We start from the raw sequence: 22,352 nt of genomic DNA on the forward strand, positions 1-22,352 counted from the left end.
GGAGCGTGAAAAAGATTAGCGTTTTAGCTTTTAGTGTTTTCTGATCTAAAGAGCTTATAGTTAGTAAACGTCCGCTAAGAACTATTCTGCAAGATTCTGCGCGAGGGCCGGATTAAGTAGGCCTAATCCTAATTAAAATAAACGAATTTTGACTTTGACTTTATGAGCAGACGAAGACGTCGGCGTCTGCTTGTACTTTATGTGGTTTCAACACCACACTTACTCTATAAAAATCTGTGCAGACTTTTTGAAGTGGCACTTTATTTAAAGGTATAATCATTTATTAAAGATATATTTTTTTTTCATTTCAGAAATTTCAAGTTACCCTGGGTACGGTCATCCAAACCTATGAAGCGATCTAAAAGATCAAAAACTCTGCATTAAAGTCTACAAGATTTGTATTTAAATGTGAAAATTGTGTGGTATTCAAAAGGCTAAAATACAGAACTAAGGTTGACATTTATAATAACCTTAGTAAAATTTATTAATATTAAACAAATCTAAATGATTTGTAGTAAGCTGAGCAAAATATTCTGTAACATTTTTTGGAATTGAAAATGACAACATCGCGTATACAATGTTTAACAAACTCTTACGTAGTATGTAGTTATTAGTCATGAGTTCAAATTGTATGGAGTCTTTTGCTTTAAAATAAATTAACTTTTTATGAAATTACTGAGTGCCCCGGGGTAATACACGGTGGTTCATTTATGTAGGTACAAATAATGGTCTAACCATTGATGAGCCGTACAATCAGAATATAAAAAAATCGTGGTTTTCTAAACAGTTTTATGCTACGCTCTGCATAAAAAAATACGTTAAGTGTTTACATTTCAGTTGTTTTAGGCTTAATAAAGACTAGATTTAAAATTAACCCACTAGGGACGAAAGTCGACGAAGTTTCCGAAATTCGTTATCAAATATTTTTTTTACACATTTCGGTTAAATGATGACATCCGGATAACACTGTAAAAAAAACCTTCTAATTTTGAAGACCGTGGAAGACCGGGACAAGCTAGGCTCATAAGAGTACAAAAAATCCGATTTTGTCTTATTACTTAGAAATTAAAACGAAATAAAACATGTGAGACACAGCCCAACGTCCATTTTTTTTAAACGGCTCTGTTACGCCATTTTTTTATTGATAAGTAGTTTTCTTCATCGTATCTCACTCCTTCCAAAATTAAAATGTAAATGAGGCAAAGTCAGGAAGATCTGAATTCTTTCACATGTAAGACCTTACGTCTTCTTACCTGTGGATGTACCAAAGATTCAATCAACACACCAGACGTTGTCTGCATAATCCACATTCTAATGTCTGGAGGCTCAATATTTGAAAGTTTTAAAGGCTTTTTCTATTTCTTGGTCCGAAACAAAACTACTCGCACGCATTGATAAAATTAATTACTGAAGTAAAATTGCTTTTAATCATTAAATAGTGTATGAAGCTATTTTTTTAGAATAACAACGGATGGCGGCGGTCTATAGTTTTTTCAAAAGTGCTTGTAAACTAAGCCGAATTGAAATTAAATAATTTTGATATTTTATGATCATTTGATCTTATGGTCACATAAGTCTCTAGTGGGTTAAGATGTACAAATTGTCACAATGAGTTAGATTTCGAGTCACTTATATTTTAGGCTCTGTATTCTATGTATACAGGATGCTGGGGGCTATATTCTTTACCGAAAATTAATTAAAAATGTCCAAAGTACAGGTGTTCCAAAATTGATTGTTTAGGAGTAAATAATATTTCTTTTGTAAATAAATCTTAAAATGTGTCCCTTATACGCATCCTTATAATTATTTTGAAGCCAAACTTTAAAATTTTAAAATGCAAGGATAGAAAAGAATAAAAAATAAAGGCGTGTGTTACACGGATAAAACGGAGTTATTAGAATTACTTTGAAATGAATAAATTATAAATGAAAACAAAAAAGTACTTATTTTAGTTAAAACTTATAGTTATGGGAAATACTCCCCAGCACCCTGTATACACAATTTCACATGCGTTGTATATAGCTTTGTTATCAGAAGACAATGATGTTTTTCATATTTATTATCTGCTTTAGTATTTAATATAGTAATCAATCGATGTGTATGACAAAAAACATCTACAGTAGATAATTTCAGCTGAAAAAATACCGAGTATATACATATATATATACATATATATATATATATATATATATATATAATACTCGTATATAAATGTAAATCGTCTATCTATGAAATGTGTCATTTCCGTTAAATACCATATATGTGTCACAGAACCTTTATTGGTTATCACTTTTAAGATATATGATTGTCTTGCCATGTGAAGATTTTGTCTTTACTAAATAGATGTGATTAAAATTATTGGACCAGGCATCTCAACCAATAGTTCAAGATTCAATGGCCGCAAAACTTTTTCTAATGAACTTTCTAATTAACTTTGTAGGAAATTAGACTAAATTAAATAGGTTGTGATATTTTATTGTAATACATGAGTTTTTTTTTAATTTTACTAATAATAATAATGACATTTTAGGTATAGCATCACATTATGCATAATATCTAAAAAATTATTTATACTTGCAAGATATATTAAAATACTTGTTAGTTTTTTCAAAGTTTTGTTGTTTTTGGCAAAAATACTCATCTCTTTTTCAATCAACGTTAATGATTTTATTGTTTAATGACAAACAACATCTTTGTTTGAAAAAATATTGTTCAAAGATTCATGATTTTTTTTATACAGTTTACAGAGACGATGTATTCCAATGTTATTTTTCATTATTATTTAATGGCAAATATACTCGTACATTAACACATTTTTTTATGTATGCTTGCAATGATTTTTCAAGTTATTTCTTTGTTTTCAGAGAAAATTGATATTGAATTAGTGTATATTTCAATTAGTGTATATATACACTATTTTTTTATTTATGACTATTGTCTAAATTATTTGTTTCTATGTGACATATATGACAATTAGTGCTGTTTTCTAATGACAAATAATAACATCCCTTTTTAAATATGTCATGCAAAGACTCTTGAAAGTTATTGGTTTCGTTAACGGAGAAAATCAGTGATAAATTTTTTTGCTTAAAATGTCAAATATTACAAAATACATTAATGAACTATTTTTCAATATAATCACGTAAAAAGGTTCCTGAAACTAATTTTTTCAACTAAATTTATATGATAAAGTCGGATTTGCGGAGTAGAAGACCGTTCTATTAGAATATCTGACTGCTGGTATTTAGTAATGAGTAAGTCATAAATAATGAGATAAAATCATAAAATGAAATCATGTTACAACACTTTTACAAAACGTCATTACGTCAGTTATTATAAGTAATAATATATATTTACTTGTAACCTTTTAGGGTTCCGAACGTATTTATTAAATGGTTCCCCCTTTACTACACTTCGTGTAAACCAAATAGTAAATATAAAGTACTTTGTATTGTAAATTATGTAAATATTTTTAGGATATAAATAAGAATGTTTTGAGTTTTCGATTAAGTTCGATCAGTTGCTTTAAGGTTTGTTTGCACTGCAGAACTGTCTTTATTTACACAGTCCATTATTTTGTTTTATTTTTTTTTGTCTTTTTATATAATATCATAAGATGAATGCCATGTATTCTAGGGTGTATGAACAAAATATTAAACTCTTCCATTTATATATAATATTGATGTCTTAGTATCCATGTATTATGTTCGCAGCAGTGGACATAGAATTCTACGAGTGACTCAGATTGAAATAAAATTACACAAGTATGCATAATATAAAAAGATTATAGATAATAAATATAATTTAATATAATTATGTTATAATAATCTCTTGCAACTAATTAAGTGGACGTAACTAATTATTGATGATTAGTTTTAGCTCTTATTCTATGTCCAGGTTGTATGTATATTTTTGAGATTGTAATATATTAAACGGTGACAGTTGTCTATTCCTTTACGATGGTAAAGACAAGTTTATAAAAGATATCTTTCCATGTAGTATTATACAATCATGTTGTACTAGCCTAGAATTCGTTAGTATGAAGTGGGAAGTCACATTTTGCAATAGCATTCTCGCTCTATTGTAATTTATTAGTGTGTGAGAGGGTTCACTTTTCGTTTATTTGTGGCATATTCTGTTTGCGTTGTATTTAAAATAAGGAGTAGTAAGAAGTATTTGCAGTCTGTGATCTCTCATACAGGGCTCTAGAGCGCCCAAACAAGTGTCTCCGCTTGGATTTCTTAAAACTACGAACCAAAACATTAATGGGTTCCTAAACTTTCCTGTTGGGTAGCTCTGCTATCCTTTTTGCTAACTCGGTCGTTTTCAAATTCACTGTGCGCGTACTTAAGCATGGTTTGTGGCACGTTTAAAAGGGTCGCTTCACTTAGTCGGCGATTCAAAAATAGTATTTTGCAGCTTAGCTCTGATGGATAAACATTAAATGTTTTAAAGGTTGACCACAATTTTTTGAAAGTTACCGAGTAGTTCCAAGCTAACACTCATTTCTCTTAATTGTTGATTGTTTACAGTGAATAAATGACGATGATGGGGTTCAGAGATCCCCAGTATTTCGAAATCTTGCTTTTTAGGAGCAGCAGCTAAGGCGATCTAAAATATAAGTACTCTATTAATTAGGGTTGTCCCTCTAGCTGTTTTTGACTAACTCCTGTATTGAAAGCATTAGAACTAAACAAACAAAATTATTCAAATCAGTCAAAACGTTCCAGTTGTATCCAAACTAACGAACATCAAGTCATATATAGCTAAAAAGGTGTATTTGTCTGTAAACAATGAATAATTAAATATACGTATTATATATTAAGTAAGTGGAATTAGATTTAATCTGTATTACATTTAATTGTGTGTAATGTTGTACGAGTATAACCTAATGAAATTTCATAATCGTGTTTAAATAAAATATTGCATTGTCGTAGCATTGATAATATGACTTTTTGCTTAATATATCTATTCTGTAAATGTTTGTCGTTGTGGGGACGTCAATGTAAAAGCTTGTTCCGGTATGTCGCGTATTTGAGATTATATATAAAAGGAGATCGACCATGTTTCATACATTGCAGGGCCCAAAACTGATGGAATGAACCGTTACAATGTTCAAATTAGTGTAATTTATTATATAATAATATCAATTTCAAACTGGTTTAATTTTTGATTGATTGACAGTTGCATAATCGAGATATACACGTAGCAAGTACGTTATAAAATAAAATATACACATTTCAAAAAAAAAATATGTTTTTCAACTGTAAATTCTATTTATTTTTACTAGCTGACGCTACGCGGATTCACCCGCGTGATTCTCGTTCCCGTGGGAATACGGGGCTAATATATAGCGTATAGACTTCCTCTATAAATGGGCTATCTAACACTGAAAGAATTTTTCAAATCGGACCAGTAAGTAGTTTCTGAGATTACCGCGTTCAATCAAACAAATAAACTCTTCAGCTTTATAATAATAGTATAGATAAAAGACAGAAGACTTCTATATTAATTATTTATATTTTCGTATTTCTTTTTCTGAAACGTACTGGGCCTAAATTGGTCGGCCTCCTTTATACGGTTGTACACAGTGAAGCAACGAATTCTTTTCGCAGCCGCTATTGAAACGACGACCCGCATTGAGTTTGTGATAAAAAGGTATTAAGTAGTACATTTTTGAAAAAAATATATATGTAGTTTAAAGTACTCAGTACTCGTACGACCTTCATAATTGCTCGATGTCTACAATTTTATATAAGATCTCATTAAATATATCTTAAATATTGTTAAATATAATATTGGATAGTTGAGTGCAACTAATCAAACTAAAAACTCTTTCTTTACACTAGTTTTTCTTTCAGCATGTTCGTTTGAAAGCTAGTGTGAAGGTGCACTTAGCTGTTATGAAAAATATTTCTTTTTTTCACCAGCATATCACTCGATTCCAAATCGGGATGCCAATTTTGTCTTTAGATGTAAAGTATATTTTCGAATAACTATTATTGTATATTAGTTAAAGTAGGTGTTAAAAAATGGCATTTAAATAATCTCCCTTTAAAGAGGTGTCTCTGTGTATTGTAATTCTGGTGAATTTAAGTAGCTTAGTATTTATCTTTCCCACTAAACTCCTATGATTACGATTCATGTGATACTTCAGATTAAGTTGTAAAGTATTTGGAATTAAAGGCTCTTCGATTCTATTATACCGACTTTTATTTTTATTATTGCCTTCGAATGTAAGTTTTTTTTTTTATTCTTTTACAAGTTAGCTCTTGACTACAATCTCATCTGATGCAGTCTAAGATGGAGGCGGGCTAACTTGTTAGGAGAAGGATGAAAATCCACACTCCTTTCGGTTTCTACCCGGCATCGTACTGGAACGCTAAATCACTTGGCGTTACGTCTTTGCCGGTAGGGTGGTAACTAGCCACGGCCGAAGCCTCCCAGCCAGCCAGACCTGGACCAATTAAGAAAACCTCAATTCCAGCCCAGCCGGGGTACGAACCCAGGACCTGCGTCTTGTAAATCCAACGCGCATACCAATGCGCCACGGAGGCTATCAAAAAGTGCATAGGAATGCCTTCTGAAATATGTCGCGAACTATGACGGTCTTAAGAACTGTTATTTAAAATCCAGTTAATAGTCAGTCAAATAAGATAACAATTAAATTAAAGTAGGTACCTGTAAATTTAAAATGAAGCAAAATTATGTATAAGTTTAAATAAATAAGCACAGAGTAAAAAAATATTTCTGCAATAGGTATAGTACGTAATGAATTCCCGGGGCAAGCAATGCATTTTCGCGTCTATGAAGTGCACACTAAAACAGACCTAAGCAAAAAAATTTAAATAGAAAAGTGATCTGTACTTACTGGGAATGTAACCCACGTAGATATTAAACAACACAATGACATATTACAATTATTCAGAGTACAGGCCGATTCAACCTGTAGGACGCTTAGATACATAGATAATCAAAAGTAATGAGAATGATATTTATACTTCTTAATATAACTGTTTGCCAGTATTAAAAAAATATAAATACTGGCAAACATAGTTCAGATATCTGCAATCTATACTTATAATAAATCTGTAGAGGTCAATTCTGTACATGAAATATATTTCCAAAATAATCAGCGGGTGATTAGTGATCGATACTGATGCCAAAAATGCAATCAGAAATTTTTTGTCTGTCTGTATGTATGTTCGTTCTCGACAGATACAATCATTCTTCATACTCCTAGGCAGGCTGGGAAAACGGCAGAAGTTACTCCATTTTTATAGCGATACTAATATAAGGGCTGGATTAAAGAGGTCTAAGGGCGGACGAAGTCGCGGGCGTGATGGCTGCCTTTGAATTGTTGGGGCACCCACCATATTCACCGGACCTCGCTCCTAGTGATTTTATTTCTTTCCGCGGCAAAGAAGCACCTCAAAGATCAGAAATTTGACGTTGATTACGCAGTGATCGCTACTGTACACGATTTTTACAAGGAATCAGGACGAGGACTTTTCGATAAGGAATTTTATGTCTAGAAAAAACATATGTCAAGTGTATCTACTCCTAAAAGGTACGTTTAAAATAAAATAGCATTTATTATAACTGCATCTTAGTCATTATCACAACTTAATGAACAACGTACTCTTAGGACATATACATACCTAAACTACACTATTGGGAGAGAGCAGCGCGCAGGGTAACGCCCCGACTCAACGTGCTACGAATTTTTTGACAGCCTCCGTGGCGCAGTGGTATGCGCGGTGGATTTACAAGACGGAGGTCAAGGGGTCGATCCCCGGAGCCGGACCTGGACCAATTAAGAAAATCTCAATCGGTCCAGATCCGGCTTAGGCCGTGGTTACCACCCTACCGGCAAAGGCGTCCTGGCACGATGTCATGTAGAAGCCGAAAGGGATGTGCATTGTCTTCCTACTCCTAACAAGTTAGCCCGTCCCAATAGAAACCATCCTAGATTACATCATCACTTACCCTCAGGTTAGATTGTAGTCAATAGCTAACTTGTACAGAATAAAAAAATTCGCCGATATCTATTTGCATTGCGCATCTTGAAGCTACAAACTATGAAGCACAAAAGTAGGTACTCTTGGCTTCCATTATTTTGAAGATAATAATAGGTCCTAACAGCAATTGTGTTATCCCGAACAATTCGTAACGATGCCAAAGTAGTTTTGTAAAAAAGGAGTACCTACCTACTTAAATATATAAATAAAAAAACACTTCGTTAGGCTATATTTATTGCGCATATTATCATTAACAACTAACACTAGGTAATATAATAATGAATGTATTAATTTATGCCAATTAAATATTATATTGAATTCGAATAAAAAATGTATAAAAAATAACAAAATATTTAATTCCTTACATAGGTATAAAGGCCAAATTTGATAGAACAATAAAGATCATTTATACGTAAAATTCATTATTTTTAACGTTTACAAATACTAATCAAATTACGTAGTATTGCTTTAATTAATGTTCTCAGCTAATAGAACTATTTAGACCCATGCCACACTTCGCTGCCATTTATGATTTTGTTAATAATGTATGTAAAATGTAAAATTTTTGAGCATCTAATTAATTCACTATAACTGTTATAGGATCTCTCAAGGCGTTTAGACGCATTTTATAGTAAGCGACACATTTGTCACTGAGTCAGTGTCTATTTGAATTCTAATATTCGATTTCGATTTAATCGATTATGTTATTGATCATATTGATGTATTATAAAAAACGAAAGAATATTAGAATTTGCATATGTATAAAACAAACAATTTACTATACTGCGTCAACATATCAGACATCTTGGTGTGACATGAGTTTAATATAATTGCTATATTATAACCATAAGGCACGTTAACGACACTGAACAATAATTTAAACTACAACTCGCTAGTTATAAAATCCCAAAAACCAGATCAATCAAACTTAAAAATAAATCGGTATGAAAATACATAATTTAACACAAAATTTATTCAAAGTAGACTCCTCTGATATAATTTAACAAACGCAGTGCCAATAAAAGTCCATTCTTAATATTATAACGTAATGTTATTTATCTTATAAACGTGGTAAATAGAGTAACAAATTATTGCACACTTGTATGACAATACGTTTATAAATAGTAATAAATTTACAATTATAAAACTACTATCAAGAACCGTTATTATTAGCACCTGAAAAAAATGTTACAGCACAAGTAAGTAAACAACTTTTAACACCTTGGTATTTACGCCCAAATATATAGAAATTCAGATTATAAATAAAAGAAATATAAACAACATAGTTTAATATAACATAAAGCACAAATCGAATAATTTTAGGCGAATTTAGCGAAATATCGTTTGCTAAGTTAAGCTCTAAGCATAGAAAACGTGAAAACGAAAGATCATTTCAATAATATGGCTGATTGATAAAATTATAAATCCTATATTTTAATTGTTTTTTTTTAAATTCCAAGATGAACACCATTGTTATAATTGTAAATAATGTAATTGTGTATACTCTACTATGTAGTTTATAATTATACAACGTAACATCTAGTGTATTCAGCTTAAAACACAATTTAATTTTTATTAGATTTTGGTTCACTCATTGGACTTGGAAAACGGTTTATGGAATTCACTCAAATTAGAACAAAAAACAAATTAAATGAAATGAAAATAAATAATAATGTAAATGTGAAATAGTTTCAAGTTCAAATTGTATGAATGTTGGAATTATATTTAACTATATGGGTAAAAGGCCAATAAGTAATATCTATCAGTATATGTCTTTTAGAAACAATGTAAAAATGTTGCTAAATATGCTGCTATTTTATCACAGTCACTAATTTCTTCTAAATAACTATTACGCAATTTGAACATGTGTAAATTTTAAACAACTGTGCACCTGCACGATGGAAACAAAAAACTATTAGATACTTTTTAACCAAACATTTTTTCTCTTGATCGTCCATTACCGGTATTCTTGGTTATTTAACGCTTGAACTACTAGAATATACTAAATAAATTATTTTTATCGAATAATACATAAGACAATAATTATTTTAGACACTTAACATTACGGTGCGTAGCACAAAGAGATAACTCTACAACTCTCAATAAATAAATGACAACTAAATTCACGTGGAGTTTATTTATTTTATTATTATGAAAATACTTGAAAATATATTTACCATAGTTATACTTGAGAAAGGGAAAATACAGAAGAAGCATTGAAAACAAAGCTGGTGTTTTGGAAGGACCGCGCACAATTTGCCATTTTAGTTTGAAACGTCTTATTGAAATGGGAAAGAAAATTAATTGGAAACGACGATGTTTTTTTTTTGAAAATTATCAAATTAAGTGGATCCTGGATATTATATTATAGTCTTCACTATTGTATAATTCTACAATTATCAATCTAACTTAACTATGCTAGGTAATTATCTAGACAATATAGTTATAAAAAATAACTAAAATTAAAACCAAAAGTAAATTAATTATATTTCTGTCTCTATTTATATTGCTTATTCATTAGTACTTAATCACTGTTTATAGCGCAATAGTGCGTAAGGCATAAGTGAATAAGGCATAAATATAACTTAGCTAAACATACGTCATGTTTATCTATATTAAAGTTTGACTTCCGTTCTCAACGAATACATTTTACGTAGACGATTCAGTATGTACGAACAGTATGCGAACCTACTACAAGCATTATTGAAAATGCACGCCAAAGCCGGCCTCGTTTTATACTAAAATAAATAATTTGCATAACTATTAATTGTTCTTGTATATTTAGTCTATTAAATAAAATAAATTGCACTAAACACGCCCTACTTGTACAAAGTATATCAGAAAGGTATCTAACATTACGGCTCCACATATTTTAATACAACAAATGCATATCGTATACATAATTGTTTCACTTTCAACGTTATTTGAATGTGTTATAAAAAACGGCAAGTATGTAAATTAAAAAGTCAGATATGTTGCCTAATTCATGAATACAGTAAAGTACCTTAAATTTACTGCTTAATCTAATATGAATGTCATTTAAGCTTTGTGTAAATGATTAACTTACAAAAACAATTTAATAGACTTACCATAATTACCAAAAAAAGCTATAAGCTATAATTAAAAATAAACTTAAATGACGATAAGTTGAATGTAGGTTTTTGTCATTATTCATGAGGTAAGGTTTCAGCAAATACTGGAACGATTTGAGATTTAAAAAAAATATAATAATACTTCTTTAGAAATACATGGATACGATATCAGTTTTGGCAGGCATGAATAAATTATTTATATTTTAAGTTAAACTATACTGACTATCTAAGTCCTGATTACTGTAATATAATGGAATTTGCATGATGTGAGTCAATTATTTCAAATAATATATAAAACAAGGTGCTAACAAGATAAATTATCGTGAGCTACTCTAGAATGACAAGACTAAAATACTTCTATCCTCTTTGCTCTTTAGTTCACCTGCGAATTTAGCATTGACCTCTTATAATAAAAGGACGCACAATCATGTAGAAAATGACACTTAAAAACTGGCCAATTTTGCTTTGACAGTTTTAGAATTATTGGTATAAAAATTATACCTAAAGGCCTTTAAATATAGTCCAATATTCAATAAAATCCCAAATTCAGAGAAAATTTAACCTTAAGGATTGAGTTTAAGGTTGAATTTGCAAATGCGACTACTTGAATTGAGTGCCAAGTAGTTGTATTTGGCACTCATTGAGTGGGGACGTTTTTTTGGTCGCTGATTGTGCATCCATTTTTTAATAGGAGATCGATGGAATTTAGCTCTTATTACGCGATGTCTAATATCTGCCATCTGACCTTATATTAAGTAACAACGCAAACTGTAAAACGATATTGATTTATCGACACAGCCTATCGGTTTAGGACATCACATAGAAATATTTGAAATATCTATTTAATTGGTACGGCCAATTTTTTTTTAACTAGAAATTGTGTGTAAATCGCAAATTTGAATTTCGATTTCACCTCCATTTTTATTTCATATCATTCTATAGTATCATGACTCATTTATTTAAATTTATAATATAATATATTATGTATAGAAAACTCTGAAGATGTGTGTCAGAATTTTCATTTAATTCAATTAATAATTATACATTTAAATTCACAGGTTCATATTTTACGTGGCATCTCAAAACATGAACGTATCTTGCCTGTATGATGCATATTTGTAAAAGCAAGAATGCATTTTAATAATCAATAATAAATCAGTGCGACTACAAGTCCATCGTGCTTAAGATAATAATAACAAACAAAATAATACTCCTAACAAGTTAGCCCGATTCCATCTTAGACATCACTTACCATCAGGTGAGATTGTAGTCAAAGACTTGTAAGAATAAAAAAAAAATCATGTACTTTAATTTTAGTCTTTGTACACAGACCAGGCTTGGATTCCGTACAAATTTGGACATAGCCTTAGTCTTTCTCTCGTCCATATATATGTCGTGGTGCGAATCCTAAGGTGATACAATCTGTCAATTAAATTGTAAAATTAATTGAATCAAGTGAAAATATTTCCAATAATATTCTAACTGTATCAAATATTTGAAAATTCTTGACAAGACCTCTTTTAGGGTCACCGCAGGTTGGGTTATTAGGGTTCCGTAGTCAACTAAAAAGATAAAGTCAGATATCAGCCAGTATCATAACTCTGAGTATGTTAAAACTAGAAAGTTGAAATTTGGTATGGGTATGTATATTAATTACTTATTATAAAGTGATATAAAGAAAATTTGAAAAAAATATTTTTTATCGTCGGTGTGGTGTATCGTTATCGGTATTTTTGAGCATTAAATAAGGGATAAGGTATAAGGGATAAATCTACAGAACCCTACACTGCGCGTGGCCCGACACTCACTTGTCGGTATTTATTGTAATACTATGTCAAATACTTCCTTGAACGCATGCTGAAAAATTACTAAGATTTACCTATTTTTATTTTGTTCAGTAGTGTTATCTAATAACAAAAATCGAAGAATACTATATTAATAATAATAACTATTATTCTTATGTTATAAAACTAGCTTAACCGTACAGTTTCACCTCGGTTTCCACGCATTTATTCATCAAGTTGTCCATTTCATCGATGGTCTTCTCATTTTGTTGGTATTTTTGGATGAATTCATCTATCTCGTGGAGGCAACCACGTTCCATATCTCGAAGGACTTCAGATATTTTGTCATTATTCGCACTCACCATGTGTTCGCCGTGAAGTTTGTACAGAGCGTGTTCTCTTTTAGGCTGAAACAATTGAGAAGTATACAATACTAGCGGCGAACTTCGTACCGCATTAGAATTTTCCCAACAGCAGGGCCACCTATGGGGTCTAATTGAATTTTCAAATAATCCAGGAACCTAATTATTGAAATATGACACTCAAAATGACCCATAGTCTATAAGGCTTCAATAAAAAGACCCGGGCAAGGAGGCTAAGCCTCTAGGCCCGAACCTCATCCGGATTTTCATCTGGGAAGAGTTAGTTGCCTGCCAATTATTTACCCCGAAAATATTAATTTTAGAACCCATGTTTTTTTAGCATTTTTAATTAATTTTCGATAAAGATTATAACCCCAGAGGTATGGGAAATACTCCCGAGCACCCTGTATATTATCCATTAATAAATATGTATCACAGAAAATGCATTACCTCTTTCGGACTCTCGGTAAGCGGAGAAACCTGTGCATTCGGTGTAAAAATGAACGGCTTGAAGTATGAAATGCTTGGGTCCGGTGTAGCGGTGAACCAATGCACGCTTATTGAATTTGTAGATAGCGAGGAAACCTGAGGAGATTCAAAATTAAAATTGCTTAATAATATATTTAAAAAAAGTGTGTCCCCAGTATGTTGCCCCGCAGCATACACTATGTACGTGTCAATATTTACGCCTGAAAAGTGAAAGGCGCACCTTTCACTTTTCAGGTTCCACAGAATAGGTTGCGCAAAAAAAACGTAACGCTGTCATTCGTTCATCGAATTTTACAGCCCATATTTTTTCATACTGGGGGCTATATTATATGAAAAATCGATTCTTAAGTAGTAAACTCCGATAAACTACTTTGGATCTTGCGAGATTAAAGTCATATGAAATATTGAGTCAACGTGATAGTTTCAGTGAATGGACTTATTTCGAAAACCTTAAGAAGCTTTCACTTGACTGTTGGATTAAGAGACTCATATAGAAGGCAGTATTCCTAAAACGGCACAAATAGTAAAACCCTCTGCTTACTCTGAGCCTAGGAAGCAAAGGCAGATTCTTTTTTGTAAATCTTAAAATTGTTTTTTATATTATTTTATCTACATTATTATTTTTTTCATTTTTAATTATAATAATTAAAATATTTTTACCTGGCTCCCTTGAGTAGGAAAAGTATCATCGCAGCTACGGCAAATGCCACTGTCCTTATGCCTCAGGACGTTGAACATATCTTGAACCGTGAAGGGTCCTACTTCAGTGCTTTCTTTCAACAATCTTTCGCCTTCCTTTTGACGTTTTTCATCACCACCTGAAGAAAATGCGCTGCTAAAATCAAATTTTCCCTGAAACAAAGGTAACATTGGGATGAGTAAATGGCAGATTTTGTATTCTACTATAAATAAACATGGAGTGGTGTTCACAGATCCATATGGGCTTATTTCTCGAGTCGGGCTTTACAAGAAAAAAAGGTAGAAGAACTAAGAAGAAAAAAGAGCTCAGTAATTCATAAAGTACTTCTTCCCATTCATTTCATTACACTGTAGTGCGTCGGTCGCTAGTTTGGGACGTCAAAAACTCGCTAATTCGCATTGGTGGGCCTAAGCTTCATATCCCAGAGTTTCTCAAAGTGGGGTAATGGTGGCTTGATAACTGATACCCAGTCAGAATTGAGGTTAAAATTGTCCAATATTACTCATTTGCGACAAGAAACAAGCACACTCATCACATTAATATTACAAATACATTTCTTTTAGTAGGTACTTTATGTGGTAACTTTTATTCAAATAAAAATCTTATTTTCTTCAACAGTCAAATTTATTTTTTCTTAGTAAGGGGTTCGCTGTCACTTGGAAATTTTAACAACGGGTTTGTGGAGCCGAAATTTTGAGAAACCCTGCTCTATCCTATATGGAGAGAGGCCTGGCTTTGTAAAGGCTGTTAAAATTGGCTGATTGAATTAATAATAAAATTATATTCATGATCGACTTCGCATTGATTACTTAACAGGTGTTTTATTAAAAGCGAATAAGTGTAACTCTATTAATTTACTTACTTTGCCATTCCAAACACCCAGAGCCATTGCTTTTTCAAGCAAACCTTCAGAATGCTTATCAATCTTAGTGCGGATGGTGAGACCGTTAGATATATTTCTATATCCTGAAATGATCTTCTCAGCTGCCCACAGTTTGCCACTAGTTTCTAGCACCCAGGCTTCCTTGCAGTCGGCTATTAAGAAGGAATTGTGATAGATGTGACTATCGTCGTTTTCCGAGCACGGGCCTCCTTGACCATATTTCTCTAGTAACGAAGTGATGACATCTAACGCTTCTTCAGCGGTGCTACCTCTTTCGAGACCTAACCTGTGTGTACATAAATCCGTTAAATTACATAATGGACTATTGAGCCTGCAAACGCCAGACATGCCTCATTTAATGAAAGCTGAAAATTAGTCAGCTGTTAACGTATAAGTACGGTAGCCAATTGTGCAATTGAAACAACTGTGGCTTTGGAAGGCAGCAGTTTTCAAGGGATCTTCTAATCGTATTTTTTTTAATATTATTCCTCGACGGAATAATAACAAAAGAAACCAAGTCCCTATCGCCCCTTCAAAAAACATTTAACGTACACCACTCCACGTTTATTAACATCAGCTTAAGGCCCTGGCTACTGGAGACATGCTTATTTATGATATACCGTACAAAATATCAATACTATATACATGGATTATTGTATTAGATTTCCTTTCAACCTTCATAAAACATGGTATATCTGGCTATCGCAGGCTCTCGCTCTATAATAGTATTAACAACTCAACCGCCAGGAAGAAGTATGGTAGGAGTAGGGTAGGGTTAGGGTAGGAGTAGGGTAGGGTAGAGGCAGGGAAGAAGTGCACTTAAGTCAAAGCGGGTCCACTAGTTATTAAATATAAAACCACCACACACGGTTGGAACAGTGTGGTGGTTTTAATATAAGCTCGAAATCCCCTTTCTTAAAATGTAAAAGGCCTGCGGCTGAATAGGCTGACAATTTTAACTAATAGGTACTATAAAAAAAGGAAGATTTGATTTTTTGTTTGTTACGAATAGGCTCAGAAACTATTGGAACGTTATAAAAAAAACTTCACCAATGGAAAACTACTAAAAGGTCTGCGGGAGTTCGATAATAGGCTGACAATTTTAACTAATAGGTACTATAAAAAAAGGAAGATTTGATTTTTTGTTTGTTACGAATAGGCTCAGAAACTATTGGAACGTTATAAAAAATAACTTCACCAATGGAAAACTACACTTTCAGCGAGTAGCAGGATAAACACACGGGTGAAACCGGAGTCTGCTAATGATGAATAAATTAAGTGACCTATTTGGCGGACACTCACCTTTTGTTTAAGAATTATTGCAAACATGAAATTAAAAACATGCATACCTTTTAAAGAGGACACGTGCGACACTTCACCCAAATTACATTACCGTAATCATTGCGAAATATTGTTGATTGATATAGGTGGCAAATTACATGAATGACGCACTAACCAATTTTGAAAGCCTCGTCATTTTAGCGTGGTTTCCGTTCTCGTAGAAATTTGGGTATAAAATATAGCCTATTGCACTCGGGGATAGTGTAGCACCCCAACATTGAAGGAATATTTCAATCGGTTTAATTGTTTCAGAGCCTATTTAATGCAAACGATCAAATCTCTCCTCTTTACAGTATTAGTATATACTCTTATTACGTTAAAATAATAAACATATTTTTAAGTTAAACGGTTTTATGACGTAGAGGGTGTACTAAAAGTCAAAAAATAATTCGGTAAGCCCTATTAGATACCTCTCGTCATCAATCTAGGGCACCTATTGACAAGACAAACTATGTACTCGTGCTATCAAATCTACATAAAACTGTTAAAATATATATTTTTTTTTCTACGGAATAAGCTCGCTTGTCTACGATCTCACCTGATGGTAAGTGTGGATGTGGCCTAAGGTAGAACTTAAAATAACCGAAAGGAATTGAAAGAAAGAAAAATAGAGAAGAAGAAGATTCTGGGTTAAGCTTTATATGAGTACATACAATTTTGTTCCATCAGACGCCACATTGAACTCTCAAGCCTGATATCACAAATAGATGGGGAGTCGAATAGGGGATTTTGAGATTTACTCGAGCGCGTAGACAAGCCTAAGATTTAAACCTTTATGCTGTTGAGTACCTCCATAAATTATGAACCCTCAATTTCGATGAAAATTCTCAGGCGACATGAATTTTTCCAACTCTGCCAAAACCCACCGAAATGTGTTTTTCACCGATATATACAAAATCTGTGATACAAGAGCTGTGATAGCCCAGTGGATATGACCTCTGCTTTCGATTCAGAGGGCGTAGGTTCGATTCGGGTCCGGCGCTTGCACCTCGAACTTTTCAGTTAGGTGCATTTTAAGAAATTAAATATCACGTGTCTCAAACGTAGGAAAATTTCCTTAATTCCCTACGTGTGTGTGTACACTCCACTAACCCACAGTCAGCCAGCGTGGTGGTGAAAAATCAGTAAATATTTTTTTTAGTGTATTGCGAATAGATAGACAGACAGACAGCGGAGAGGTGAGAATTTTATTTTGTAATATTTACATATTCTACATCGTATGTGAAGAGTGAAGACAACTTATCGACTCACTCTTACACAGAAAAAAGTAAAAATAACGAAGCCTAAAGCTTACAGACTTATTTGTAATTAGAAAAACCACTCTGTTGGGACCTTCAAAAGTATCATCCTAATTAATCTCCTATTATCACGCATAGGCTGTTCGTAACATTTATTAACTTAGTCAGCGCCAACACATAGCTGAAATATACCTAATGCAAATTTGAAGAAATGAATTATGTCTTGAACATCATCACCATCATCATTATCAACCCATATTCGGCTCACTGCTGAGCTCCTGTCTCTCTCAGAATCAGAGAGGTTAGGCCAATAGTCCTCCACGCTGGCCCTGGCAGATTGGCAGACTGGCAGACTTCACACACGCAGATAAAGGTTTCTTCACGATGTTTATCCTTCACCGTTTTGAGACATGTGATATTTAATTTCTTAAAACGAACACAACTGAAAAGTTGGAGGTGCAGGTCCCGGACCGGATTCGAACTCACACTCTCCGGAATCGGAGGCAGAGTTCATATCCACTGGGCTGTTACGGCTCTTGAACAACTTCCTTATTTAGATCATCTGAAGAAGAGTCTAATAAACCACGTGGGTGAAACCGCGGAGCGTCTACTATAGTCTGGCAAGCTGATAACACTCCCATGATATGCAGCGACGGAGGGGGGGGGGGGGGGGAAAGGACTGCGTGGGTGTGAAATCGTGCGTGCAGGAAAGTGAGGTGCATCAGTCGTGGGTTTATCATTCATCGTCACACGCCCCCCGGCTCGCGCGGACCATCGGGAGTGTTACGACGTTGCCAAGCGATAGTCTAAATTAAATGTACTCACCGAACTAGATCCATCCCAAGAAGACGTTTCTGCCGCGCGTCGCCTTCACCTTCATTGTTGCTCGTCCACACGGCTTCATTCCCGATAACTACATTTTTATCATTGGCACCCATTTCAGCACCCCACATCCATGCCGGTTTGCTCAGTATCACATTGTTCAATTCCTTGGGACTCTCGTCAATTGTAATGTAAGTACACTGAAACCAAAAAAAAAAATTACATCAATAGGTTAACACGTAGTAGTTACGATATTTTAGATACATCAAGTACAATAACCTAACCTAGAGTAACGGTCACGGAGAAATTCAGTTTTCTTAACAAAAATCCATACTTCCGAACAAAACCCTAAACGGGATTTCCCGTTTAATCAAATCTCATCCATCTGGTGTGGAAATATCGTCTTCATTAACCAAGATATAGTCATTTCAGCAGTTTTGGATGATAATGTATGAGTTTTTACAAATACAAAATTTTTACTTCTAAGATCTTCAGACCTTTAAGCTACGAGTATCTACTACGTGTGTCGTCCAACACAAACATACGAGAATTGTTGAGTTATGATTTTTTATACAATAATAGTTGACAGAGCAAGCAGATAGTCCTTATCTTACGTTAAGAGGCCTGTAACCATAATCCATAATATGCTATACAGAGCAAAACATCGCAGGTTATTCAAGGGACACTCTAGTTACTACTACTACGCTACGCATCCTTATTTTATGGAGGATGGAGAAGTCTGCTTAAATCACTATGTTTATGTTCTCAACTAATCTGAGACATTCCCATATAACACAGGTAAAATTATGATGGATATACCATTTCGCAAAGGAAATCGAGGCTATCAAATAGTATGACGTGACATGTGACGACGACCCGATGACACATCTTCTAGGTCTGAATGAAACAAAACAAGCATGTTGTTTTCATTCATGTATGCCATGCCATGACTTCAAAATTAATTATATCTCTCATAACATTTTAATAGGAAAAACGCCATGATTAAGCAAGCTATATAGCTCTTATTCGTAATCTCTCAGTAAAGTACTGTGAGGATTAAGATCTAGGCAAAACCATAGAGGGCTCAAACCATCTGCCTGGAAAATACCTCGCCTCATCATCATTAATATCAGCGGATGGACGTCCACTGCTGGACATAGGCCTCTTGCATGCAAACAAAACGGTCTCGAGCCGCCAGCATCCAGCGTCCTCGCTCCATCTAGTGGGGGGTTGACCAACACTGGGCTTTATGATGCGGGGTCGCCGTTCCAGCACCTTTGGACCCCATCAGCTCACTTTAGCTTCGCGACTCGTTGAGCTAAGTCAATAACTTTGGTTTGTCTGCGGATCGCCTCATGTCTGATCCGATCACACAAAGAAAGTCCAAGCATATCTACATATAATACATAAAGCACATCTCGCCTAACCGATAAAAAATATATAGGACAGGTTAATGTACTAACAACAACAAAAACAATTCAGATTTAACGATTTCATTTATTTTTTTAATCTATAACTATTTTATTTACCAAGTACGTAAATCAGAATGAATGAATTATGTGGAGTGCAATACATACTTAATTACCCCTAAATAGGACATCATTTATAAATATTTACGAGTCTGTTTGACTGTACATTGGTCTGTCTATATGTACTTGATTGGCTTCTTTAGATTAAATCGAAAAGTATACCAAAAAACAGAATTGCACGCGGATAAGTAAGACAAGTCTTTTAATAATAATTTGAAATGTGAGCCAAATTCAAAAAATAATTACGTAGCATGTTCAAGAAATACAAATAAAAAAAACCAACAACGATCTTGCGTAAGCAACGTGGTTGTTTTCAATTTAATTCAGTTTCTAATTTACCTTATAGATGAGCCAGCTAAATATCTTTTACGATTCCCATGAGTAATATTCTTGATTTTACGTATTAAATTTCATACACTTTTCCTTATACTGTTATATAATTCGAAATTTTCTCTGGCAATAGAACATTCACTACATATACGTACTTCAAGGTTTTCTTATTCAGATTTTACTTTTATCAATTTGAATATGATGTAAACATGTGTAGTCCGTGTTTATCGACCCATGCACTAACCAGGTAAGTATGGAATTCGTACCTTAGTGGTTTTCATATGTAGCAGGTTTTAAAGCTCCAGAGTATCGCAGTGGTATTCGCGGTGGATTTACAAAACGGAGGTCCTGGGTTCGATCCCCGGCTGGGCAGATTGAGATTTTCTTAATTTGTCCAGGTCTGGCTGGTGGGAGGCTTCGGTCGTGGCTAGTTACCACCCTACCGGCAAAGACGTACCGCCAAGCGATTTAGCGTTCCGGTACGATGCCGTGTAGAAACCGAAAGGGGTGTGGATTTTCATCCTCCTCCTAACAAGTTAGTCCGCTTTCATCTTAGACTGCATCATCACTTACCATCAGGTGAGATTGTAGTCAAGGGCTAACTTGTAAAGAATAAAAAAAAAAAAGTATTCATCTTCGAAGTATATAGCGCCAGACAGTTAAGTTCGCGGCAACCCTTCGCCAGAAACCTTCAAAGCTTAATCTTAATAACTTTGATACCATACAACTTTGACATAATTGAATATCTCGATTATTAAGGGTTTCTTTTATTTTTTCAATCACCTTTGTACTTATTTATTACTAACAGACGCCGCGCGGTTTCACCCGTGTGGTTTCCGTTCCCACAGGAATATGGGATAAACTAGCCTTTAGCATTCGAGGATAGTGTAGCTTCCCAACAGTGAAAGAATTATTCAAATCGGTTCAGTAGTTCCAGAGCCTATTCAAAACACACAAACAAACAATCAAATATTTCCTCTTTATAATATCAGTACAGATATGATAAGTCCTTAAGATTTGTTTTTTTTAATAGTCGAACTGGCCCCTGGACCTAACTTGTAAGTAAAAAATAAAATAAATAGATAATGGAAAGTTTGGAAGTTATAAAATGTTCATTAAAGTTCTAGGATGGTTTTTTAAAATTTGAATAATTTCCGGAAAAACCACAATAATAGGCCTTTTCCTTTTCCCATACAAATGTTTTCTAATTAAAATGTAGTCAATTTGAGCTTTATTGTTATTGTATAAAGTTCATATTAATAATTTAAAAAATTAGATAACAAGGTAGGGCTAGGGTTGTAGGGTAAGATAGTGTAGGATAGGGTAGGGGTAGGGGTAGGGGGTAGGGTAGGGTAGGGGGTACGGTAGGTGTAGAGTAGGGGGTAGGTTAGGGTAGGGGTAGTTGAAAGTTTACGTCGAGTTTCACGCGGACGAAGTCGTGGGCGTCCGCTAGTTAAGAATAAATAGTTAAAAATTAAAAAAAGTCTTGATAAAACCTAGTCAATATAGCATAAAAAATTAGGAAGCTAATATTTCAATATTCAACTCAATAAATTGTGAACCTCTCATGTTCTCTAGGTCTAGATCAAGGATGGATATAGAATGATGAATTGAATTATGTCACTACTTTGGTTCGTTCATGGAACAATGGACATAACCTCATGACCTAGTTATAACAAAGTAAGGCTTTATGAATTAGTTAGATCGTAAGTGAATGGATGTATGATCTATTTACAGATTCACAGATTGTTATCATGAATA

General features: G+C 33.6%; 2 protein-coding genes across 3 annotated transcripts in view; one reads left to right on the forward strand and one right to left on the reverse strand.

The window, feature by feature from the left end:
• LOC112057663 (uncharacterized) overlaps positions 1-6,200 on the forward strand; it is a 45,133-nt gene extending 38,933 nt beyond the window's left edge. For both annotated transcript variants that reach the window (XM_052890588.1, XM_024098153.2), the window contains exon 11: positions 312-6,200. In XM_052890588.1, the coding sequence (XP_052746548.1) occupies positions 312-384 (73 nt within the window). In that variant the 3' untranslated portion in view covers positions 385-6,200. The remainder of the gene's footprint in view (positions 1-311) is intronic.
• Positions 6,201-8,238: 2,038 nt separating this feature from the next.
• Positions 8,239-18,932, reverse strand: LOC112057667 (secernin-3; the record flags this gene model as incomplete). The annotated part of the gene is given in 5 exon segments (XM_052890643.1): positions 8,239-13,304; positions 13,710-13,844; positions 14,409-14,600; positions 15,311-15,617; positions 18,736-18,932. Coding segments are annotated over 5 exon segments (1,047 nt in total), but the record flags the coding sequence as incomplete, so codon positions are not given.
• Positions 18,933-22,352: the final 3,420 nt, after the last annotated feature.

This window comes from Bicyclus anynana, chromosome Z (assembly GCF_947172395.1).
Source record: "Bicyclus anynana chromosome Z, ilBicAnyn1.1, whole genome shotgun sequence".
NCBI classification, from domain to species: Eukaryota; Metazoa; Arthropoda; class Insecta; order Lepidoptera; family Nymphalidae; genus Bicyclus; species Bicyclus anynana.